Below are 26,428 nucleotides of genomic sequence, written 5' to 3' on the forward strand. Positions count from 1 at the left end.
GGCATTCTGTAAGTTTCAGAAAAATGCATATCTTGAAGGCTCTTAACCATCTCTTAGTCCACTTCACTGCAGCAACATTTTTTACTGATTCAGAAAGAGACATAGAAGTATATAAAAAGTCCCTACAGGACAAGGATTAGTCTTGTCAAAGCCTTTTGGTTCCTTCTGGATGTCTTGGACTCATTTGCTTAGTTTAATTTTAGGCAGCTCAAGAACGGCAGTGGTTGGAAAAGGTGAAACTGTGGTCAAGGGGCCATTGAAAATGTTGTATTTTTTCTAAAGGGAAATACTATGAAATTATAAGACAGAAGACATATGTCCTGTGAATGGTGCTTTCATGGAGGAGAAAGTTCATAGAACTGAGAAGTATTGAGGGTACTTTTTCTCTATGTACACACACTTTCCACATGAACATACTCGATTTGTGAATGGACTGAGTTAGTCTGAAGTTTTTTGCACTACAACTCCATAAACAGCAAGTAATATCATGCTATCCATTAGTCTTCTCCAGAATATAACCCAGTAATAAAGAGAATAAGTTCTGGCTCATAAAACGTAACATGAACTTTAAGAAGTGTTTGTGTATAACGTGCCACCAAGTTGCAAACGACTAATGGCAACCTAGTAGGGTTTTCAAGACAAAGAGGAGGTTTGCCACTTCTGCATAACAACCCTGGTATTCCTTGGTATACTAAACAGGGCTGACCCTGCTTAGCTTCCGAGATCAGGCTAGACTGAGCCAACCACAACAGCGTTCTGCAGCTGCACAGATCTGGCCTGCCTCAGCAAGAGCAATATTGTATTATTTTGCTGTTCATAGACTATCAAAGAACAAGGAAACCTGCCCTCACAAATAGTTTTGGTACAGTACAATGCACACTTTGCAATGGAGAGAAGGAGCAGCCAATGAATAATTTGGGGGCTCATTAAATCCAGCTTACTGTTCCCCTTTACAAAGGAAGCTGAAATGGATGGGAGTTGCTTCTTTCATATCCTGAACATGTTCAAGCATCAGCATATTTGGGCAGGGTGAGGTTGTTAGAAGATGAAGGAATTATCTAGTTCTTGGATGATGTGCATGGTGTCCAATTTACAGTGTCTCAAATGAGGAAGAAGCCGCTAGTTCCAGGAATAACTGACAACAATGCTGAAAGCAGAAAGGGTAACTGTGATTGCTGCTAGGAGTAAAAAAAATGGGCTGGAAATCTGGTAGTACAACTTCAAAAGCAGGCAACTGAGTCATGCATAATACTAGTTTAGAAGAGTCACTGATCTCCCATAAGAAATACAGCTTAGAAATAAAATGCTATGCTGAATGTTCTGAAGTGTGATCAAGTATTAGAAGAATCTAACTACACATAGGCTATATTGGGGCTCTTTAGGGCTACCCCAATCAATTGTCATCATTGATATAAATTGCTGCTATATTTTAATGTTTATTATGATTGATTGTTATTGAATTTGAATTTAACTTGTTAAATTATGTGTGTTAGCCACCCTGAGCTGGCCTTTGGCCAGGAAAGGGCATGGTAGGATATCACATAAATAAATAAACTCTGAATTTAAAGAATGTTGAGTAGATGGATCTAAGTGGGGTGATCTAAATAAAAGAAAGCACATGCGTGTGTGTGTCTTATGTGCCGCCGTCGCTTCTAGCTACCTTATGCATTTTTGACCTTCAAAATATCCTAACATTAACAGCCTTTCTCAGGTCTTGTATACCAATGGCCATAGGCAATATTAAAGATGGAAAATGCACTAGTACTGATGCTACAGGTTAAATATGAATCAGTGCAACTGGAAACAGTGAAATGTGGTGTTGGCAAGTGCTGACAGAGAAAATGAAGCCATTGTCATAGAAACAGGACCTTCAACATCAGAACTAGTGCTGGGATTATTATAGAAGAAGGTGGCAACACCGTAAGTGATTTGTTGTTCTTCTTGTTGTTTAATGTGCAAATGACTTCTGCTTATTTGTGAGAGAAAACTATAAAACACTAGAGCCAACTCCATAACAGATGAACACTGGAAGAGACTGTACAGAGGAATGTCATTCCCCAGATCCAAGATTCATTTTTTGGCCAAAGCTCTTTGTGAAGAAATTGAAGAATTGAGTTTGCTTGAGAAAGACCACCTTATGGTTAGAACTATATAGACATGGAGATAAAGTTACGATTAGTATTTGTATCTAAATTGTAATGAAGATAATCAATAGAAAGACGGGATGTGATATGTATAATTACTTAATTATTAACCGAAATGTGTTATGTATTGATTAATGAATTCTATCTAAGTTTGTTTTCTTGTTTTAAACAACTGTAATTAGAAATCTTAATAAACTTTATCAAATAAAAAAAGAGAAAGACCATCTTAGTTTTCCTTGAAAGAGTTGCCATCTTTAGATAAAGGTGATCTTTAAAGACCAACCAAGCAGGCTTCTTAGCTTTAGCAACTGGAGTCAACCCTTCAGAAACCAACCAGGAATCAAGATTGGAAATGGCAGCAAAGGGCAATGTCAGTAGAGAGGCTGTTCTTGAGGATGCCATATCAGAAGACAGAACCTGCAAAATTCACTTCCAAAATAAAGAATGAAATCTAGAGGTTTCTTCATATTTGGCTGGTAAATTTCTGACAATGAGCACAACATTATTTGGCCCCTGTGCCAAGCAGTGACTTTGAAGACATTCTGGCAGAGAAGCAGAAAGCATGAAATTTAAGAAGTAGGATAATTATGAAACTACCTTCGCAAGGAGATAAATTCTAACTTGGCTGATACCAGACACACCATAGCTGCGATTCTTTCTTCAGGCTGACTCACCAAACTCACCCCCGCCCCTGCCTGAACCTATCAAAGAGCTGCCACAACATCTACCCAAAAGTGTCAAACATGGGGCCCAGGAGCAGAATCCAGCCCCCTGAGAAGGTTTATCAGGCCTGTGAACCAGCTAAGCCAACCACCACTCAACAGCCCAAGCATCCACCCCATCCTATTCCTAATCTGGTCTGGCCAGCCACCCCCTGCCCCCGGTGCTAATCTAGGCTGCTGAGCCCACTGAGGTTCACCAGCGGAGGCAGGCATCCCCCTTCCCCGGGCTGACCACCTCCCCTAGTGCCATTCTACCAGTCATCCCCTTGCTCCCAATCAGACCTAGCATGCCACCCACCAGTGACAGCTGAAACAGACCCCCCCCCCCGAAGCCAACCATCTCCTCCAGTGCCATTCTGGGCTGGCAAGCCCACTGTGGGCTCGCCAGTCAAAGTAAACACCCCCACCCATGCCAGTTTCAGCTTCCCCCACCTCCCGCCCCAGCTAAACCAGATCTGGGTTGCAAGTATGCTGGGGGTCACCAGACACCCTCTCCCCAGGGCCTGGCGAAGTCACATTTATGGTATATCTGGGTCTTATAATTAATGAGTTCAGCATCCCTGCTTTATAATCTAGTACCCCATTTAACCATCAGGATCTGTCAGGAAATTAACAGAAGCTTAATTTGGTGCCAGATTCCCATCCTTCAAAACAGGCAGGAGGACTTCTATGGAGATACAAGGGCTGAATCTGGTTCTGGAACTCTTTAGGGCAACTTATGATCTCTCTTTGATTCTGTTGACTCTTCTAAATCTACTTCAGGTTATGGCTTCATATATATATACTTGCTCATTAGGTGATTGCCTGCTCCCCCTCTTCAATCAGGTGAGCTCAGTTCATTGCCCACCATAGGTTTCAACAACAGCCTGCATGGTATCCCTCAAACACACAATTCAAAAATAGTCCTGGCTGCCCAATTCAATTAACGGTCATGGACTGTGCTCCCACAACAGTGGTACTTTTTGAAGGTGGCACATTGTATCACAGGTGCCTGGAGCACATAAAACAGAAGGTTATTAGTGCAGATGAAAAATGGCAGCTGGGCTACATTAGCTAAAAACACTGATTGAAGATGAATGGAAACTCTGAGAAAACAATGAACAGACTCTTAAGGAAAGTGGCCAGAGAGAACCCTTTATATACTTTTATCCTGCTTTCCTCCCACATGGCAGGATTGATGAAAATGCTCAGGACTGCTGCTGTTAGGGGAAGTCTGAAGAGAAGTGAGAAGAGGCATCTGCTCTTCCCCCTAGAAATGTGTGGAACCATTGCTCTCCCAGATGGGTACAGAAAAACCAGTTTGTTGACTAAAGTTCCAGAACAACTATACACTGCAGCAGAGCACCACCTCAGTTGTGAGAACACAAAGAAACTATGAAGAAATGGACTAAAACAGAAAGACCGATAATTCTAATTGGGCAATCATTGGAAGGCTGCCATGGTTGTATTTATTTATTACAGGGCCGCTTACATTCCTTATAGAAGCTCCTTGTGCTGCGGCTGATGTGGCCTCTGTTGAAGTAACGTTTTTCCACAGGAATCTGAAAAAGCCTGACCCAGCCATGCCCATTTCCTGAAAATGCCCGTAGAACACAAGAAAAAAAAATGTCTGGAGATGCTAGGGTGTGTAGTCGACCCACGCGGTCAGCGTAAGAACGAGACGAGACGCGGAGATAACATCTGGTGGAGATCGCCAGCAGCGGGAGACCGGAGGTCCGTGTTCCTAGCGAATCTCCCGTCTGCCGGTTCCTGGCACCTTTTATTGTTACTCTATCGGGGGCGTGTAGGAGGGAGGACTGGGGGGAGTGCCGGGAGAGCGGGAGGTCGGGAGATCATCAGGTGATGCATGATCTCATCTGGCTACGTGCGGAGAAGAGCGTACGCGTCTGAGCCTAATCCTCACCTGGGGGCAAGACCATTGTCCCTGCGCCCGGTGATTGAGCCAGACAGTTCACGACCCGTGACTCATGGGGGGATGAGGAGTGGGGGTGCGATGCGACCGGCAAGGCCGCAGGTCCGTTGGCGTCCCAACGTTCTACTACGGCACTGCTGGGTCGGCAGTGCACTACTACATGGGTGCCCACTGGTTACTTGTTGGGGACCCTGATTTATTATTTAGCAATACAAGAGTATCATTCAGTTTAACTCAGAGTGAACGCTGTGGTGCAGCATCTGTGACTGTGCTATCACGGCATCCATGAAAGAAATGCCATGCGTTCACTATTTTGAGATTATCTCTACCAGGGTAAGGAGATATGCTGATGAGTCTTTATTGTGGATTTTAAAATCACAATATTTTCACCTGGCAATTCTCAGTGTGACTAGAGGCATTTACTTGTAGTGCCCATTATCCAGATCAAGCTGGAAAGATGCTTAATATCTTCATTCCCTGGTGATTTGTGACAACACAGCTGGGTTTCAGCTATTCCTGCCCTTCTGCAACTGATGTGGAACCCACAGTTCTATTTAACCTAATTTTAAATTCATGCCCATTGTTGTGAACAGGTCTCCAGACACATCGAACAGACCTTAAAAATAGTTCTCGGGCATTGGCTGCTAACAGCAATGGAGTTGTAATGAGCAGTGGAAAATCTATTCCAGCAACTATAGATTCTATTCCTGTTACAAAGCCTAGAAAAGCATTAAGAAGGGTATGTGCCTGGCTCATGGGCAGAATTTGGTTTAGAAAACCATCATCGTAACAATCATTGTAACATAATCCTATACAGGACTGGACTTCCATTTGAAGAGAGAGTCCTGCAGTTAGGGGTCAATTGGAAAAGGGAGTGAGGCGGTGGTGGCTTAACTGCTTTCAAATACTCCTGGTCACTAGATCCATTTCACGTAGATGACTAATTAAGTTACAGCCTGCACAGATTATGCTCCTCTGTCATCCATCAAGCTACATCTTTTGTTTCGTCAGCCTCAGATCTATACATCAAAATATGCAAAGTAATAGCTCATCTGCAAGAGTGCGATGCTATCTTTGCAACCTGTCTCCCATTTAGACTTGAATAACATAAGCAGTTGACATGGACCACAATAAGAATGAATGTGAAGACGCAACATGTCACATTCAGACTGGTAACATGTATCATGGCATCACTGGTAAACTCAACAAATGGTACCTGCTTTAAGAATGTATTCCATTTCAGAAAAGACTTAGAAACAGGATTCATTTATTTTGCTAATATGCAGGCTTAAAAAAGCAATTAATCGTTTGTCCAGGAATATGGAGAAATTAACACTGACTGAGGGAAACATAATTTATCAGAGCAACTTCAGGACCAACTTCTTGTGAACCGAAGTAGTTCTCATATAGAAGGGCCTATATTTAATAGCATTACACTGAACTCCATCTACCTACCACCCATAGCGTCAGAGAAGGAGGATCTGGTACACCTAATGGGGTCAAGGCAGCAAAGACACCTGAGCCGCTGCATGGGGTAGAAGACATCTTTCATACTTCCAAGGGAAGTGTGGTAGTGATTTTGCAATGCCTGTTTAAGCCTGCATCATACCAGGAGACACAGAGAAGAGGAAACTGATGCTGGAACTCCCTCCCCTTCTGAGGTGAAGACCAAAGTAAAAAGTGTACCCAGCGAAGTGCTCCTTTTGAGGGAAATGGGTGTGAGGAGACTGAATTATTTTCATTTTCATATGAAGCAGTGCTTAAAAACAGGAATGGGACTGACAAGTGAAAGAATAATACAAAGACCAAGGTCTTTACTGAACAAAGACCAAGATCCTTATTGAACAAAACAAATGAAGATAATCTATGACTCAATACATTTGAAAAAGGTTCACAACTACGCTGCTAAAGAGGTATTTAATTTAAAGTATAAAAGCTTGGTACATTGATTTCTGCAAAACCAATTTATTTAATTTAACTTCAGTTTAAACTTAAAAAGCGAACTGCCAAAGATTCCCTGCTATTAAGAGATTCATTTGGGATAAAGACGGTTGTTTCTAAGTGGTGATTTTACTGCTGATAGCTTGTTAGCTACCATTTTATTAATGTTCCACAATAGACTTGTTCAAAAAAATTTGTATTACTAGACTTATTTTATTGCACAAATCCAGGTATGTGGAAATAAATACACTTTTCTAGTTTGGAATGGCAATAAAGAGCCCAGGGATAAAGCCTGCAGAATATGGAAAACGACTTTAATTAAATATAAACATTGTTTTTTTTTTAAAAAAAAGGTTTCCCATGCCTGCAAACATCTTGTACGTACATCAAGAAATTGTTCAAAGTCTCCAAATACAAATGCCCACCCCCATCTGTATGCAAACAATAGCTTACATCACACCAGCATCAAGTATTACAGTTAAGCATCAGCACAGTTTCACACATATTGATAAGAGACTCAGAGGGATGAGGAAAACTGGGTTGCTTATCTGTGATATTCTTTGAGTGGTCCGCTATATAGTCACACATATGGGTTTCATGCAAGCACACAAAACATTTCTGGAAAGCTCTAGTTAAAGAATAGGTGCTCAAATTCCCTTTCCAGCATGACTGTCACTCTACATATCTCAAGGGGAGAGGTGAGCGCCTTCTCATTCAGTTCCTTCATGCCGCTGTTAGAAGCTCCCATAAAGATCCAGCCCACCAGAGGCTGACTGAACAAATCCCCATTCAAAGAACCAAGAAGGGCTGCAGCGTAAGTAGTGATGCTAACGATGTACTGGCAAGCTTGACAAGTGGATAAATGACATCAGATGTTATAGGAGGAGGCTGCCATGCTTCCATTTCTAGAGTCACATGGAATTGCCTTCAACTAAATTAGACCAGCAAGTTTAGTACTGTCTACTCAGACTAGCAGCAACTCTCTAGATCTCAAGCAGAGGTCTTTCATATCACCTCCTACCTAACCCATTTAACTGCATACAGTAATAGGAGCTATTGTATTTTAATGTAGGTGAGTTTTTAGCCACCATCTAGGTCTATTTTATAATCAGAGTAGATTGTTGGTTTTAGCGTGTTTAATTTTATTGTATTTATTGTATGTTGGACATCACCCCTAAGCCCTCAAGTGGCCTACAAATGGAATAAAATAAATAAATAAATAACTGGAGATTCTGGGGATTGAACCTGGGACCTTCTGCATGCCAAGCAGATGCTCTGCCACTGAGTCACATCCTCCTTTCTTTGTCCCTGTAAGGACAATGCAACACAGGAGGCTGCATTACCTTGAGGGGAGGTTCTAGAAGCATCATGGAAGCTAGTCATGGTCCAGTTCATTTCTACTGGTAATATGTTTGATACCCATACCAGGAACAAAGAAAACATGGAAATGTGGTGTAGAAACACAGAACACAGTGGAAAAAACCACCACGCACACAACACTTATGTGCGCAATGTGTGATTTTAATTGAGACATGCAAAAAGTGCCGAAAAGCCTAACAACCAGCTTTATGGATCCAGAATAATAAAGGACAAAACGGAGAGCTGCATTGTCGCAACTTCAGCAAACCTCAGGAACATAGACAGACTCAAATCTTCCAGTTGCAAGGTCCTGCCTCCAAGGTTCCTGCTTGACTCTACAGTCTCCCAATGTTCTTAAATCAGTCTATGAAATGTCCACTAGAAATAAACTCTCTAAGTTCTCAGTGGAGATGAAATATAACTGGTAGATCCCCAAAGAACTCTTAGAGTATGAATCCACAATAAGCTGGAGGAAACAGACAATTGCGGTTTCTGGAATGAATCCAGTGGTGATTCTAGGAAGAATCCAAAACGAGTTCCATGATAATACATATGAGTTCACAGACAGGCTTCCTCAGTGCATAATCTGAGGACATTTCATAGACTGATTTAAGAACATTCGGAGACTCAGAAACTCTCTGTTCTGTTGCTTGTTATTCTAGGCCCATAAAACTTGTTTTTAGGTTTTTCTGCACTTTTTGCATGTCTCCATTAAAACCACACATTGTGCATGCAAGTGTTGTGTGCCGAGTTTAGCAGCCTGAAGTGGTTTTTTCCACTGTGTTCTGTGATATCAGCACAAAGCCAGTCCACAGCAGAATAGCAGGAACCTAAACAACTGAGGTAAAGTTTTGTAAGCTTCGTTATTCTTAGAGCTTTTGCTGCAGTTTATTCACTTGGGTCCCTGTGCTGCTTTGATGGTTTCAAGCACAATACGGAGAGAGACTGTCAGCCAATTGTCCTTCAGTTCTGAGAGCTGAAGTATGATTTGGAAATGTAGAAACCGTTCATCTTTGGCTAAAGAGAACAACACAGGTAGAATTCACCTAGCAACAGGGCAGGTGAGATGTCAGGGTCAGTTCAGCCATTTTTATGGTCAACAAGGATTCCTCCAAAACCAGACCTAAGTTAGATCAGTTTTGTTTTTGGTATTAACTGTTTAAGTGCTTTATAATGTCCTGCTTTTAATTGTTATTTTCCTTGGAGGACATATATTTTGTAAATAAATTTGGAGATGTGGTTCCTCCCAGACTGCCTTGCTGTTTTGGCACAACAGAAACAAGAGGTCACAGCCATTAGAAGCTGTTAAATTCCCTACATGGCGCTTTTAAAATTGGGCTGCTTTTTCAATAGGTTTACAGAGAGGACTTTGCTTATGAATATCAGGTATGTATTAATTTGCTTGGTACAATATCAGGTATGTATTAATTTGCTTGGTACATTAATTAATTAATTATATTTATATACCGCCCTCCCCAAAGGCCCTTTGATAAAGGGACAAAACTGGGAATGGGCCAGAAGTAGAAATTCTAAAAGCAAAAGGAACACCTGATGACAGGAAAAATTCTCTAAAGAAAAATCACAGAGCTACTTGCATTGTGGCAGTCAGGAGAGAACTGAGCTGGAACATACCTGTCCCTTCCTTTGAGGCATTCACAGTGAGACATTGTTCTTCCTTGGGGAGGGGACTTGAGTTGCCTCTTAACAGTTAAAGAAGCATACACTCTACCTATGTGACTGAAGATACTGTCCACCCAATTTCCTATACCTTAGGCATGCATGCACAGACTACTGGAGGCTTGAATTCTGAACAGAGAGCAGGCTATCCACTAAAATTTTGGGAATAAAATTGATCAAAGGCCTGAACTTGAGTTCATTTACAAATTTAGAACAATTAATCCCCCAGGGCTGAAAAGGGGACACAGATTTCTTCTCTCACTACAGATGCTAATTTTTGCCCATAGCATTCCTCCCCTGCTCTAATCAAGCCAATTACATTTTGCATTCTATCTTTGCATTCTGGCTCCGTTCTTTGCAACTCCTCTTCCCACCTTCTGACTCGGATATAAGGGCTCAGAGATCCCCATTTCTTCTTGTATTTCATGAAGACAGCTTTGACTCTGAAAAGCTTATACCCACAAAATCTTATAGGTCTCTAAAGTGGTGCAGGACTCAAATCTAGCTCTTAAAAAAACTAGTCTTCTGAAACTACTACACTCTAGCACATGTACATTTCTCACAAACATCTCTCCTGATCATCTCTATAGTTATCCTAAAGCCAACAGAAAATATTACAATGCATTATTTCTACAAAACAAAGGTGAAACAAACCAAGTATTGTTAAGCTGAAAACCATAGCATGAGCTAGTGTTATTCTGGTAATTTTTTGTCCAGTTATAGCCTCTATGAGTAAAGTGGACTTCAGACCCTGATATCTCTTACCATTGAGTGAAGATTTTTATTACCAGAGGGAGGGGGTGTCCAAAGTTTGTCCAAATAGATTTTACAACAGAAGACCCCTTCCAACCCAAAACCACAATTGTGTTTGACCCTACATGATATTATGAGGTGAGAAGAAGAATGGATTTTTAGATTTTTGAGGTTCTTTTGTGAAATTGTTTCAACAGTTTTGGGGAAATCCATGCATTCAGCTAAAGGAGTCCAGAAACTGGTGTTTCAACTGGATTATTAACTTTGCCAGCTGAATAAAGATAAGTAGCTGCTGATTGCACAAGACTGGCTCCCACACATCATCATCATCATCAGAACAAGAAGAAGCAGAAGAGGAGGAGGAGGAGTTTGGATTTATATCCCACCTTTCTCTCCTGTAAGGAGATTCAAGGGCCCTTTCCGCATGGGCGGAATATGGCGCCCTGGGGACGGCAAAAACGCCATCCCCAGGGAGCCGTTCGCACAGGGGGCAACTGCTTCGCAGCCGCACTGCCCAAGTGGTGCGAAGCCGCCGTTTTCCAACCTCGCTTCCCAAGCAAGGTTTATGGAAAACGCCGGCTTGGAGCCGCTGCCATGCGAATGGCAGCGGCTCCAAGGCGCCTTCCCTCCCCCCATGTCCAGGCGACCTACCTGCCCTGCGGTGCATCGCTGAGGCCTGGGGACACGCCCCCTCTGCCCTGCGACTCTGGAGCGGTCGCGCAGGGCAGGGGGCGTGTCCCCTGGCCTCAGCGACGTGCCGGAGGGCCGCACGGCAGGTAGGTAGACCTGATGACGGTGCAGCTCTGCGCCGTCATCCCGGGAGGTTCTGGGACCATTCAGGCGAACGGTCCCAGAGGGGTTGGGTCGGCGTCATCTACGCCGACCCGACCCCTACCGTGGCCGTGTGGAAACGACCAAGGTGGCTTATAAGCTCCTTTCCCTTCCTCTCCTCACAATAGACACCTTATGAGGTAGGTGGAGCTGAGAGAGTTTTGAGAGAACTGTGACTAGCCCAAGGTCATCCAACAGGAATGTAGGAGCACGGAAACACATCTGGTTCACCAGATAAGCCTCTGCCACTCAGGTGGAAAAGTGCGGAATCAAATCTGGTTCTTCAGATTAGAATCCACCTGCTCTTAACCACTACACCAAGCTGCGGGGAAGAGCGCCACCCCCCAAACTGTTTACATGCATAATCGTGTTATTAAGGAGTATTTTTACTTGAGCTCCAGCCTGAAACTCCCAAAATGGAAGTTCCCAAAATGGAAGTTCCCAAAATGTACTGCTGATTGTTGACCAAGCATGAAGAGCAATAAATGGTAACCTGACAAACACCTGCTCCTGCCTATGGCACATGTGGCTCATGCCACATTATATTCTGTAGCCATCTACATCTTTCTGATGGTTCTGTATCCATGTTTTCCTGTATATGCATCTGATTCAGTTTGCTCTTTGCAATTTGTTTTTGCAGTGAACTGAGTATTAATAAGGGCTTCTAATAAACCATTTAATTTGTATAAGTAACACTTTGCATTTTCAAACTGATAATCATGTACCCACAGGGAGATAAGAACCTGTAAAAAAAGAGAGGTGTCTTGCTTTAAGGAAACTTAATCAACAGCTAGCAGTGAGCGTTGCCTTACATTCATCTGTATTGATCCTTCACACTCAGAGACATTGGAAACGCAGGTATATCTTTGAGTGCACCAGTAACACTTCCATCTAGCCGAGAGGCAGCTGATACACCTAAAACATACAAAAGAGGCATGCTGTCAGCATAGTGTACATATGATTCTCTTGATTTAAGCAGCCAGAAGAAGTCTGCCCACATGACAAGCCAATCCAAGGAAAACTTTAGACTACATTTTTGTGTGTGTGGAGAGGAGACCTAGGAGCTTCGCCTATGTCATTTTACTTTAATTCACTGACCAGACAGCTATTCATGCTGTTATGCCACATCTGTTTTTGAGCTACTTCCATTAACCTTTTTTTCAGGAATGACTTGCAGGGACTAGCTCTTTCTCGGGCTAATTTCACTATTAAAGGCAATGAATAAAACCAACATTGAGTAGAAATGGGACACGCTTATCAACACCCTCTCCCTCCATATAGTTTATTAACAGACAGGGCAGACAAAAATCAATGATTTTTTAAAAAATTAAAAACCTGTTTTTTTTAATTTCAATTGGAATTTTTTTAATAAAATGCTTTTTGAAGAAAAATCTATCTAAAGATAGTTTAAATAGTTTTCTATTTAAGATACATTATAATCCAAAGGTTATTCATCATGAAATAAGAATTAGCTTTTAATTATGTAGCATAAGACTGCATATTCATGCAATGTTTATTTTTTTGGTAAATAAATTCCATTAATCCATTCACAGTGACATGCAATTACAGAGGTTTCTGTAAGATTATTTTGGGCAGTTTTTCCATCTAAAAGATATTATCACACATGCTTGATTTTCCAGTTCTCAAAACTGTAAATTTGTGTCTGCAGAAATAACATGCCACTTTCTCACAGTATAAATGTTATAAAATAAGCATATAGAGTTGAGAAAAAGACTTTAATCCCATTGTTCCTTTGCAAATCTATCCACACAGAATCAACCTCCTACCTCTTAAGTGCTGCACTTTAAGAAGTTCAATGAATCGATGATTATTTGGACTGGAATAGATCTGCACAAGGAGCTAAATGTGAGGAGGGAGGAGCAAGCAGCAAAAATGAATTTTATTAATCCAGTCACAACATCATGCTCTTCCATATGTTTCTGTAAAATTATTATGAGCATTTTTTCCATCTAGAAAATACTATCAAACATACTTAGTTTTGCAGTTTTCAAAACTGTGAATTTGTGTCTGCAGAGATAACATGCCTCTTCTTCACAGTAAAAATGTTATAAAATAAATATACAGAGTTGAGAAAATGACATTAACCTCATTGTTCCTTTGCAAATATATGCACATTAAGTGCTAAAGTTTCAAGAAATTCAATGAATAGCAAATTAAGTGGAGTGAAATAGATCTGCACAAGGAACTAAGTGTGAGGAGGGATGGGCAAACAATAAAAATAAAAGTGAAACTGTTTGAGCAGAATACTCCACAAGTCTTGGGATCTATTTGTGATTTGCCTAAGGTTTATCACATTATTCTCTCCCTGGAGGAAAAAAACCTACAATGGTAGCAGGCCATAAAAAAGACCCAATTCACAAGTAGAAGTCCTCTACCTAAGAATAAGGCAAGCATGTATGTAAAATGCAAACACTACAACAAAGAAATGCAAGACCCGGTAGCCCAAATGAAACTGAAGATAGTTTGCTTCACAATGATTTCCTAATTATCTATGGCCGTTTCTGCACGAATGCGGAAGCGGCCGGGTCGGCGTCAAGTACGCCGACCCGACGACGCTGGGACTGTCCGCATGGACGGTCCTAAAAAGAGCCAGGCAGCCGGCGCCGCGGAGCGTATCCCCGCGCCTCCGGCGCGTATCCCCGGGCCTCCGCCGTATCCCCGGGCCTCTGGCGCGTCGCCAAGGCCTGGGGACACGCCCCCCTGGCCCTGCGCGCCTGCTCCAGAGGTGCAGGGCAGGGGGTCATGTCCCCAGGTCTCGGCGATGTGGCGGAGGCCCGGGGACAAGGTAAGTACAGGGAGAAAGGGGGGGGGGGAAGCGCCGGGAAGCCGTGCCGTTCGCACGGCAGCGGCTTCCAGCCGGCGCTTCCCCAACAAGTGCGCTTCCGAGCGCACTGGGGAAACGCCGGCGTGGGGATGGGCAGGCGGCGCGAGGGCGGCGCGGCTGCGAAGCAGCTGCACCCCCTGTGCGAATGGCGGCCTGGGGACTGCATTTTTGCCGTCCCCAGGCCGCCAATGTATTTCTAATAGTATAACCAAATCAGCATTTTTTGATGCAACTGTAAAACTAATCAAAAAAGTTATTATCATAAAAATGAAACCTTCATCAGGTTGTAAATATTAAGATCATACAGCAATAATGAGTCTTTACCTAGAAAACCACGACTTAACTCAAGGCTTATTGACTAATGTTTTAAATCAAGATTTAAATCATCCACCCTGTTAATTGATAAACAGATGGTGGGGGCTGGGTTCTAATGTTAACAGTTGGGTTGTTGAAGCTCCTGGTAACATGGGCTGCAAACTACTATCCATTTTGTAATAGCACGTGAGTGCTTCCTTTCAGACACATGGTATTAGCTAGCTACCATGGCTTTTAAATGGCTTTTAGTAGTGTGGTTTTTACTTACCATAACTGGGAAGTTAGCATCTGAGCTATAATGATGCATTAGCAAACTCCTCTGATCTATACCGAGTTTCACAGAGCAGAACTAGCTCTCTGAGGTTATTAAATCCAGAGGGATATATGTTTACTCTTGTGCAACTCAGAAAATATATGGAATGTGATACAATGTAAAATGTATCTGACTGTGCCTGTGAATGAAACTTTGAACCTCAGTGCCTGGAGTTTGAACACATGCAGACTGAAAAAGAGCAACCAAGTTTTGTTAGTAAATCAGTTGCCCCATTTATCAGTATCTGCTTGTTCTTTTCTAATGAGACTACTTTTGTAATGATACCAAATGAGTCCTTCTACTTCCTACAAAGCCATTGTTAAAGAAATAATGTGGTCATTTTGGATAACAATGTTTCTAGGATCAATTTACTCACTAGAAACCTGAAAAACCTCACCTACAATTTTTTTTAAAAAAAGGAGGCTTATTGGAGGCAAAGTATATGAACCAAATGTATGCCTTAAGTAACATCTCTGAAAAGTTGCTAACAAGGCCACTTCTGGACCAAATGACATTCTTGTAGCCACAAAACATTCCTCACCATGTACTTGCAGAAAATTATGCTATTAGCATGCTAAGTAGTTGCTCTGGTAACAAGCTGGATCCATTTCCTACCCAATTAATTCTACACAGTTATTGTCCCTTTATGCCTTCTTCAATTTGGTATCATCCCATCTAGGTACCTCCAAAATTGCCTTTAGTGATTCTTTCCACAGTCACTTCCTGCAATATGCTTTGCCCTTCCCATGATCAGAGAAACATCGATTCATTAGTGGGTGGAAAGACTTCAAAAGTATGCAGTTTTCAAACAGAATCTACCCTTCCATAGCTCTAGAAGCTGCACTAAATTCAGATTATTTCAATGCATCTCAGACTTCACCCTTCTTCAGTGACTAACTGAGAATGGTAACATGATGTTTATGCAAACAGGTGTAATAACTTCTCACAGTAATGACAGTGGGATGTTGGGGGTACGGAGGCCTTGCATGATAAGAACATTTTATTTATTTCCCCAAATCTGTATTAGAAACGTGTGGCTTTCAGGTTCAGTAAATTTACAGAAACCCCAAATATGGAGCAGCCCAAAATTTCCACTTGAACTAGAGCTCTTGTGGAAGTGAAAATGTTTTTAAAAGACTATGGTAGCATCTTGTGCTAATGAATCTCAAAGCGGCTTACAAACTCCTTCCCTTCCTTTCCTCACAACAGATACCTTGTGAGGTAGGTGGGGCTGAGAGAGTTCTGAGAGAACTGTGACTAGGTCACCCAGCAGTCTTCATGTAAAGGAGGCTTCATGTAATGGAGTGGGTTCACCAGATTAAAGTCTGCCACTTGTGTGGAGGAGTAGAGAATCAAACCCAGTTCTCTAGATTAGAGTCTGCTACTTTTAAGCACTATGCCACTCTGGCTGTCACAAGAACTTACGCAAATGGAATGGGCCTTTCATGTTTCTGCTTGTGCATTGTGGATCCCAGCCATTGTCTTCTGCTGTGTAAAAGACTGATCTGTTTTTACAGAGGGATTGTTTTTCTTCTGATAATTACAGAGTTCTGAGGGTTAACTCAAATGCTTTCAGACTAAAAATTTTTTTCATGTTTTTTTAAAAACTTGAGGAAAAAAATGCCAAAAACCATCAAAATGTCCAGATGGTCTGAAAAGCACTAAGACCCTTCCTCTGCAAATCCCTGGCAAGATACACTGGCTTCCCTGCCAAATCCTGCCCAGGGCCTAAAATATCTGGTTGACAACAAAGTGGTTCTTGCTTAGTTAACCCACTACAATAAAGGCTCCTGGTTGTTGAATGCACACTTTTTAAGAATGCCAATTAGGTAATCGCTTCCCCCTACGGATACTAAAGCAGGGAAAAAAATGTGATTTCCCAGCCAGATTCTAATGCAAGTTTTAGTCAAATAGTCTACTATTTGTTAGCAATCTCCCATCTCCTCTTTGCTGCAGTTTACAGCTCATGGGATCACTTACGCCGTCTTTGGGTAGACGTTTCCCGTTCTTTTGCAGTCATAGATGGTGAAATTGGCCCATACAATGCTTTTGCCATTGACCCTCACAGCAGTTTGAACAATCACGTGGTCTAGAAAAAGAAAGCCAAGGATACTGAATCACAAGAGAGTTGCTTTCATATTGTTCTTTGCTCATGCTTTCAAGATGACATAAATGCCTGAAGAAAAAATGTATCAAAACTGCTTATTTTTTTTCTCTCCAGTGGATGACACTCCGCGGAGTTCTTCCGTTCTCCCTCAGGAAATGAACTGGAATCCACTCATTTAAAACAATGGTTTTAATTTTTTATCCAAACTAGGCGATTGAGTTACAACAAATAAATAGTATTTATTACTTATTTATTGAAAACATTTCTTTCCCACTTTCTCACCCAAATCATGGTCCTTATGGTGGCAAACATTAAAGCATTTCAACTATTGAAGTAATGTGTATATATGGGACAGTGCTAAGAATAGTACTCCTGCGTGGTAAGGGGTTGGACCTGATGGCCCTTGTGGTCTGTACCAACTCTATTCTATTCTATTCTATTCTATTCTATTCTATTCTATTCTATTCTATTCTATTCTAGTCTAGTCTAGTCTAGTCTAGTCTAGTCTAGGCACACCAAAGAAAACTGAAAAGATTTCACTTGCTGGCAGAAAACCACACTAGAGAAAGGAATTCCAAAAATTCAGCATCACAACCAAGAAAGAGCGGCTGAGATTTACCTTGGCTGATGTTGCTGCCTGGGTAGGGGGGGGGGGCACAGGGTGAGGGGCAGGTTCAGTGCTGGCACCAGCCCAATGTGGGGCTGGACTGCCCAGCTGCCAGTGCGAGGGCGTGATGTGCCTGGAGGAGGTGGGGCCATCCCACTCCTCTTCTCGTCCAAGCGCTGACAGCTTCTCTCATCTCTCTCTATTGCGTCACCTGGCAGCTGATTATCAGGCCATGTGGAGCAGCAGGAAAATGGCTTTTTAGCTTCGTGCCTCTAGGCAATGGAAGGAGGCCTGAACTGTGCAAGATGGCAGCAGCAGACTTGCAGCAGTGAGCAATTGGGAACTGGATTGGGTGGACTGCGCCCGGTGGATTGGAGTGCAACCTTGAACGGCAGATGAGGAAGGACAACAACGAACCTGCTGCAGTAGGCCCAGCAGTAACAGGTATCCCTCTTTTTCCCATCCACCCTATAGATTAGGCTAAAAGAATGGCTGGCTGGAGACCACTACATGGGAAAGTAGGGATTTGCACCTAAGCTTGACACTCTAACTCCTACACCATGTTTGCCACTGCATACACTCAATAAACTCAATTTTATTGAACAAGAATAACTTTTGGGGAAAAGCTGACATCCCCAATGTCAGTTTTGCAGTTTTGACACATACCTTGATTTGATGGGAATGCTGGATACTTCTCTCTGGGAAGAAAATTGCAATAAACAAATTGGTTCAAAGAATCTGCAGGAACTTTAGCAGCAGTGGCTACAGTGGTGACATCATTCCCGTAATCACAAGACATCTTCATTCCATTCAGATTTGGAATATTCCCATGTATCTGGATTATCATGGCCTAAGAGGGGACCAAAATGAAATAATAAATGACTTTTAAATGATACTGAGTGGAAAGTTGGCTGATAATACACAGTAGTTTTTCATTCGGTATCATTCTTGTCAGGATGACTGTATGTAAAAAAACCGAATAAACTGCTTCAGTTTCTATACAGGAAATCTTGAAGTCATTCTTTTAAGACAGGTTCTGAGACTGGAAGGCCAGTCTGAAAGAAACCACATAAATTATACATATAGGAACACAAAGAAATACAACAAATCTACTCCCTTTTCCAATTAGAGAACTTACACTAAACATTTTTAAAGGCTTTGCTTGTGCAAAGCTGTTTAGTAGCAGAGTTCCCCAGGATTTATCTATTAAAGGGAGGTTAAGAACCTTTAATTCTGATAGCACAAAATAGTAAGGGGTGAGTTTGGTTCTTTGAACTATTAAGCAGCAAACCAAACAATACACTTGTAGAAACTTTTATCTTTTATTGAGAAAAGAAAATATTTTTATTGAGCAAGACAAAAAAAACATATACATGAAAAGGTTACTGCTAAAATGCTAAAATTTATAAACGTTCCTAGCATTTCTTAATTATATTATAGCTAGTAACAGTTTTAAAAGTAAATGAGGTTTCAGCTTGGTGTCTCACTGCTTTTAGGGATTACCAGAAGGCCAACTTACCCACCAAGAAATCTCACCTAGTCATCTGCTAAGACTTCCATCCAGAGAAACGTGACTTGTTTAGCACAGGAGTGCATATTTATAGAAAAATATCGATCATATCTTTCTCTAAATCTGTTCTCTCATATGGCTACATTGTTACCTAGATAACTGATTGGTTCATAACTAAGTGTGACATAATTAGTGGAAGTACAAATAAGCTAATCAGCATATACATATTCAGTTGAATCTGATATAGCAAGATAAGAAGACCAATCTCAACACTTAAACTTCTATTGAAAAGCCATCAATTTAATTCTTCTGCAACTGCTTCAATTAAGTGTCCAAGATGAAAGTTTACTGACAGCTGAAAGGTGCCTGAACTCTCAGTTGGCTTGCAAGCTCAGTAAGAAAAGGTTAGCGGTATCACAGCTACCGCTATAGAAGGATCTAGAATACTGAATAGCAAATAAGCCTCCTCCCACCCCCCACCCAGTCAGGTTCCTTTTTGCAGAAATTTCCCAGAACAGTTTAATACAATTTAACAAATATTAGAAAATTGGCTTTTTCCTCAGTGTGAAGAAGCTACTGTGCTATTTCAAAGTGTGAAAACAGCCGCTACAACTTTCTAAGCCTTGTCCTTAGAATTAACAGCCTTTCTTTGAATACTGGTCAGAAAGTGTTGTATATACAAATAAGGCAACCTTCTCTGATAGGTGGGCTGCCAGAAGCATATCACATCAGAGCTTCCAGACACAAACAGTGCATCAGAATTTTCTGCACACGAGCCACAGAACTTGCTTGGCACACAAAATCCAAAAATAGTTCAGGCTCTATGTATGGTAACCACTTTTAAAATAAATGGGAGTTTCCTTCCAAGTGTACCATCCACATGAGCTCTGTGTCAAGACCTACTTAACCACTCATAAAAAATAATAATGGCTTGGATTCTATGAATGAATTCCATGCAGGCTAGCAATCTCTGCAATGGAGAGCACCTCATCTTTTGCTGTAACTTTGCTCTGTTTGTCCTAGGTCATTGACTTTCACAATGCATCTTTGCACAAAAGGAAGTTTTAGTAGAAGAAAAAAGATGTTGCTGCCCAAGGATGGGGGACCCTGCTCGGACCTCCTTGACCCAATAACCACACCACACACTCCTGTATGGGGTAAATTATTTGGTCATAGCCAACCGTTTATTGTGCAGTAAGAAGCATGAGGTGCAGCATGGGATTTCGATCTGATTTGGAATGCTGGGCAACCCCTTCTTTTCCTGCCGCCCTGGTGGCTGAACGGATGCCCTTGCCACTGCTGCAAAACTCCAGCGGGCAGTTGGCCTTTTACTGGAGCTTCGCCCTGTGCTGTTGTGAAGCTCAGCTGAACGGTCGGCCTCTTGCTGTAGCATTCCATACCCTCAGATTAATTCCCATGCACAAAACAGCCAAATGGCTATGATAAAGAAGCATGCATTAACACAATACCAAAGCACGAAGGGAGAGGTGGGTGGGTACTTCTTCATGCATCTGAAGAAGTAGCTGGCCGGCCAGAGCACATGGCCGGCACAAAGACTGGACCAGCCTTTTATAGGCCCTGGCTGACCTCACCTAGATAACGTTGTGGTGCTGGCACCGCAACACCTGCCCTCAAGGGGCATGGCTGGGAGGCCCCCCATCAGCCCTCACCAGGGCAGAAGCCAGGGACTCCCTCTTGCCCTTCCCAGGCAGCAACTACGGCCATGATGATTCACAGCCGTCTTCTCTCAGCAGCGAATGTAAAGACCTCATTCATAGGATCCAAGTCTATGTGACCTTGCAGCATTGCTGTTTTGTTTGCTACCTTGAGTTTCGGGAAACAGATACGGATATTTTACATTAAATAAATGCCTATGATCATGCTTTTGGCTTCTAATATGACAAATGGGTTGTAGCATAAATTTTAGTGGGCAAGAGGCAGTGGTGGGATCCAAAAATTTTAGTAACAGGTTCCCATGGTGGTGGGATTCAAACTGTGGCACAGCGCCAATGGGGCTGGGCGGGGCATTCCAGGGGTGAGGCATTCCTGGGCAGGGCTGTGGCAAGGATGCAGCCGCTGCGCTGGTCCTTGGGCGGGAAACGAATGCATGCAGGCGCAGGCTGCCACGCACGCTGGTGCACCTCCTGCTAGACTGCTTCAAGTTCTGCGTTCTACTGCTGAGAGGAGGGGCGTAACTAAGGCAAAAATCACATGGCAAAATCACCAATTAGTAACCTCCTCTCAGCACACACAAATAATTAGTAACCTACTCTCGGGAACCTGTGAGAACCTGCTGGATCCCACCTCTGGCAAGAGGCTATTTTATCAAATCTTTCAAGTGGACTAAGAAAGCTTCTGATGAAACAGCATGTGAGCAGGATATAATGTACATATATGCCACCTTCTCAGTGCTTTTCATGCATCTGAAGAAGTTTCATAGCTCAACAAATCTGTTAAGCCTCTAAGGTGTCACAGCATGACCTGTGATATTATTATACAGAACAGACCAATCTGTCTATGTTTTTAAGAATATTATAATTTCCAAAGTTTGAAAATGGAAGTTAATTGAAGCTACTCTCATAGGAAACAAATTTTATTTCTCTTAAATGTTTATATACTTCATTGGTTAGTTAGTTTAAGGCTTACAATCCATAAATTTATTCTTAAGTCAAGTTGCAGAAAACTACTGTAGGCAATTTTTTTAAGGCAAGAAATGAGCAAGATGGTTTGCCATTGCCTTCAGCCAAAAGAGAGCTGGACTAGATGGACTCTGGTCTGATCCAGCTGGCTTGTTCTTATGTTCTTATGTTCTTCTGCATAGTAACCCAAGTCTTCTTGGGCAGTCTCCCATCCAAGTATTTTTTTTTCACAGACAATTACGTTTATCAACAAAGAACAAATTGTTTATGAAACACTTCCCAAATGCTTTTTGAATGCTGAGATTTTAGCCATGAAAATTATTGTTTCAAAATACAGCGTGGGCAGCAGAATAATTCATGCTGGTGGAGGTGTGTTTCCGTGTGTGTGCGGAAGATTTCCTAGCTCTGACTTACACTGATACCCTAATCAGCACACCATACAGGCAGCCTTCCCTGATACTGCATCTGTCAAACAATGGCTAATAGAAGTTGAACAGAAGGACACAAAAATACCGTAATATTGTTCTGGGGATACAGAAATGGTCACAGAATTGAGTTCACATCAGCACTCTTGCACTGCTGATAGAAGAGGATTCTCTTTTAATAGAGAAAGCACTTCATCCTGGAAGATAACAAATGATCATCTGACACATTTCAATTCAGGTAATGTTCCTGAAGGGCCAAGTCTGCTTTGTTAAAGAAAAAGTAACTCTCCAGTCCTATAAAACAAGCTTCAAAATATACATTTTCATTGGGTTTTTTTATGTTACCGATTTACATGCTTCAGGAGCCCAAGGGACAGGGTTTCTAAGAATAAAGGCCATGTTCTTAACTGGCTCTCGCATTAAACTAATCCTCTATCTCATGAGATGAGTTTGATTCTAGAAGACAAACAAAACTCTCATAAAATTCTGGCAAATAGTGATGATCTGTGGCCCACCCAAACTTTGCTCAGAGTAACTCCCCTAAAAGTCAGCCAAAAGAGAAAGAGCCTGGCAAGACTTCAGAGCATGCACAGAATTTGGACCAATGAAAGGCATCACAATAGTGACCTTGTGGCACCTAATAAGGTCTGAGATCAGAAGTGATTCTTGAGGAAGTGACTTAAGCTTCTCTCCCTGACTTTAGGTCTGCTTTCTTTTTTAACTGCCCTTTACTACTTGTGTTAACAGAACAGCATGCAAATGAAGTTCAATTGACCCATTCTCAACACTGCATGATATTTTTAAAAACTCTGAAACATATAATTTTTTTCACTAAAATCAAACCTTGAAAAATTATACTGCAAAATTAAAGACCATTCTGAGTACTCAAAAACAATGACACTTTAATCTGTTGCTGAATTTTGAAACAGTATTCTTACATAGTCATAGCGCAAGCCAGTTAGCATTTTGTGGTCAAGTTTTAAGCCCACCTAATATTTAGGCTTGGCCTTGTTCTTATATTCTTTGTAAAACTAATCTTCAAGCATGGCTCTTTATGGTACGTTAAGCAGCTCCTTCGCATTCATCTATAAAACGGGATGACTTTCAAAGCATGATCTCTCATAAAGAGAGAGAAACACCCCCAAAGCTCTTACTTGGTGCCTAATTAAATATTTTTGAATGGATTTGCTGCCTTACTGAGGAAAAAAAAGTCTGAAAACCTCTATACTGCAAAATACCAGAGCTTAAAAAGGCCAATTTTATTTCAGCTCCCAGAGGTAGTTAACATAGCAATATGACAATGGCCCCTAATTATCTAGCATTACACTCATACTGAATAAGATCTATGGCTTCTACTTATGCATACAGTGCTGTTCTCATTTAACATACCTGGTTCTCCTCATCAATGTTTATTTCTGAGGGTATTATGGTCATCGAAGGGCACTGGCGCACTCCTTCACTCGCACTTATCCAGAAATTGGGTTCAACAAAGTTAGCACATTCATGCTGCACAGAACACCTAAAAACAATCACAAAGATTTATCACATGTGACCTTCTCATTAGTAATCATTTCATTGAAGAATTGTAGGCATCCTTGTTACTTTCCCAATGCTCATTTTATGTAATCAGTACAATACTCCATGATATCATGATGCCACCTTCAATAACAAAGTGCACAAGAAAAATTTGACCAGTACTCATCTGATGATCTCCTTATGTACTTCTCGTATACTCTTCTGATTTAGAAAAATTGAGTATTAAACCCATGGAAACCACAAATTAAGCTTTCTTCCAGCTTAACAACTTCAGCACAGACAGTGTATTAATTACTATACAGTCTTCTTTCATTTCATTCTGTTTCTGTTTGTCTGAATTTGTCTTAAAATAAATACCTTGTTCAAGTAAAATAAATTCATTGCTCTGCTTGGACATTCTTTGCTGTGTTGTGGCCATTATCCCCATGAAGACTTGCTCCATAGTCTTATGCTGTTATGCTACACTCTGTCTCAGGCAACTGGGGGTGGGTGGCTGAGGGGGTATATGAAATGGAAAACTGGTGAATAGACAAGGGGATGGGGGTGGCATGAAGCCACTACAAAAGGAGAGGAAGAAGGGGCCTGAGGTGAGGATTTCCCTTGCCTAGCAAATCCCCTACTTGTATCTTACCTAAGTAAAAGATGTTGAACTTTTAAAATATTTATGGAATAATTCAGTGGCACTGTGGCATAGACCTTAAGAACATAAGAAAGAGCCTTGCTGGGTCAGACCAGAGTCCATCTGGTCCAGCACTCTGCTACTCGGAGTGGCCCACCAGGTGCCTCTGGGAGCTCACATGCAGGACGTGAAACCAGGTGCCTTTGGGAGCTCACATGCAGGATGTGAAGCCTTATACTGTCACAAGATGAGTTGACATGGCTGGGTTTACCAACCAGACAGCTGGCATATACAAATGGGCAGGCAAACTATTTTACCTCTCATCTATAGCCTAGCCCAATGCTGGGAAGGTAAGTCAGGGACATCTAGAACAATCTTTTCTATCAGACAGCTTGCTTCTTCATTGATAATATGAGGCACAGGGCTGTCTGGATACGGTTAGCTGTTATAAGCCGTTCTAGTTGCTCAAAGAACACATCCAGAAGAAATCACTACTAACTGAGAGGCACTTGTTGCTCCTGCTATTAAACTCAACCTCCTACTGGGGTAGGAGGCAGCATTACTGCTACCCTTAAGACCACCAGCGCTTTGGACCGAGGAGAAACTTTGCTTTTCAAAATCGGTACACTACAAATTTAATTTTTAAAAGTCAGGAGTGACTCCACACGGTGCACCAGATTCCTGGATATTTAAACAAGCACAGTTCTACCATTATTCAACTTAAATTTCAGCTTAAGCATATGAGTTCAATGTGCTAGAGACATCTATTATGAAGGGCTATATGTTTAACAAAAAAGAAAAGAAAAACAAACCACCTCTTGTGTGTGCAAAATGCTGTCAAGTCAAAGCCAACTTATGGAGAGCCCAGCAAAGGGCTTTCAAGACAAGTAAGCAATAGAGGTGGTTTGCCATTGCCTTCCTCTGCAATCTTCCACGGTGGTCTACCTTTCAAGTAGAAACCCTGCTTAGTTTCTGAGATCTGATGAGACTGGGCTATATCATGCTGCCTTCCCCTAAACCACCTATCATACAGTGTTATGCAGTGGCATAGGAGGTTAAGAGCTCGTGTATCTAATCTGGAGGAACCGGGTTTGATTCTCCGCTCTGCCGCCTGAGCTGTGGAGGCTTATCTGGGGAATTCAGATTAGCCTGTGCACTCCCACACACATCAGCTGGGTGACCTTGGGCTAGTCACAGCTTCTCGGAGCTCTCTCAGCCCCACCTACCTCACAGGGTGTTTGTTGTGAGGGGGGAAGGGAAAGGAGACTGTAAGGCCCTTTGAGTCCCTTATAGGAGAGAAAGGGGGGAAAATAAATCCAAACTCTTCTCTCTTATATTGTCTCTTTAAAATGCCTTGTGAATGTGTTTACTCACCCTCATTTTTAGTAGTGAAGTATTACCCCAGAAATGCTTCCACGGTTATTTAGACCACCTACTTTAACAATCAGCCACTTCAAAAGATCTTTATAGGTCCCTTCATGGAACACCCGTTTTACAGTGTAGTGGTACAAAAAACAACTTTACAGAGTGATTCAGTACCGATTTTAATCACACTGCATTCACTTCTTTTAATCTTGTCAAGTTTAATGCTGTCTCCTTAACACTTGTTTTTATAATGTACCGATTAAATTACTTATGAATGATTTTTTTTCACAGACAATTATGTTTATCAAAAAAGAACAAATTGTTTATGAAACGCTTCCCAAATGCTTTTTGAATGCTGAGATTTTAGCCATGAAAATTACTGTTTCAAAATAAGCAGTTCAAATTAGAAATGGCTGTTGGAAATATGTGTCAACAATCCGAAACACTGTCACCAGAGCAGTGTGGCGAAATTGACAAGACTAGTAATTTCACTCAATACAAAACACAGTATTGTCTCCCCAGAATTTCTAAGAGGCTGGCACAGAAATATTTCACCTGGTCTCTAGGGTGCACCATCCACAATAAGCATCGGCTGCAGCTAAGCACTCGTTACATGTGGCATATTGGTCACAGACAGATACTTTCACGCGAGCTACCTGTACAACAAAGAAAACAGCAATAATAGAACTCCACCGTTAGGAAAAGGGTGTGTTGTTGTTTTTTTACCAACATTACTGCGGTATTATACAGGCTGAGTAGAGAACTGGAGCTCCTCAGACACAGGTCTTTACAATCATGCTTCTCAATA

At 41.8% G+C, this 26,428-nt stretch overlaps 1 protein-coding gene across 1 annotated transcript in view; it reads right to left on the reverse strand.

Annotated features, from left to right (window-relative positions):
• PLXND1 (plexin D1) overlaps positions 1 to 26,428 on the reverse strand; it is a 180,718-nt gene that overhangs the window by 103,270 nt on the left and 51,020 nt on the right. Inside the window, 5 exon segments of the mRNA XM_048490141.1 lie at positions 12,152 to 12,254; positions 16,793 to 16,901; positions 18,193 to 18,376; positions 23,490 to 23,619; positions 26,176 to 26,276. Coding sequence (XP_048346098.1) covers positions 12,152 to 12,254; positions 16,793 to 16,901; positions 18,193 to 18,376; positions 23,490 to 23,619; positions 26,176 to 26,276 — 627 coding nt within the window.

Source organism: Sphaerodactylus townsendi, linkage group LG03, assembly GCF_021028975.2.
Source record: "Sphaerodactylus townsendi isolate TG3544 linkage group LG03, MPM_Stown_v2.3, whole genome shotgun sequence".
NCBI classification, from domain to species: domain Eukaryota; kingdom Metazoa; phylum Chordata; class Lepidosauria; order Squamata; family Sphaerodactylidae; genus Sphaerodactylus; species Sphaerodactylus townsendi.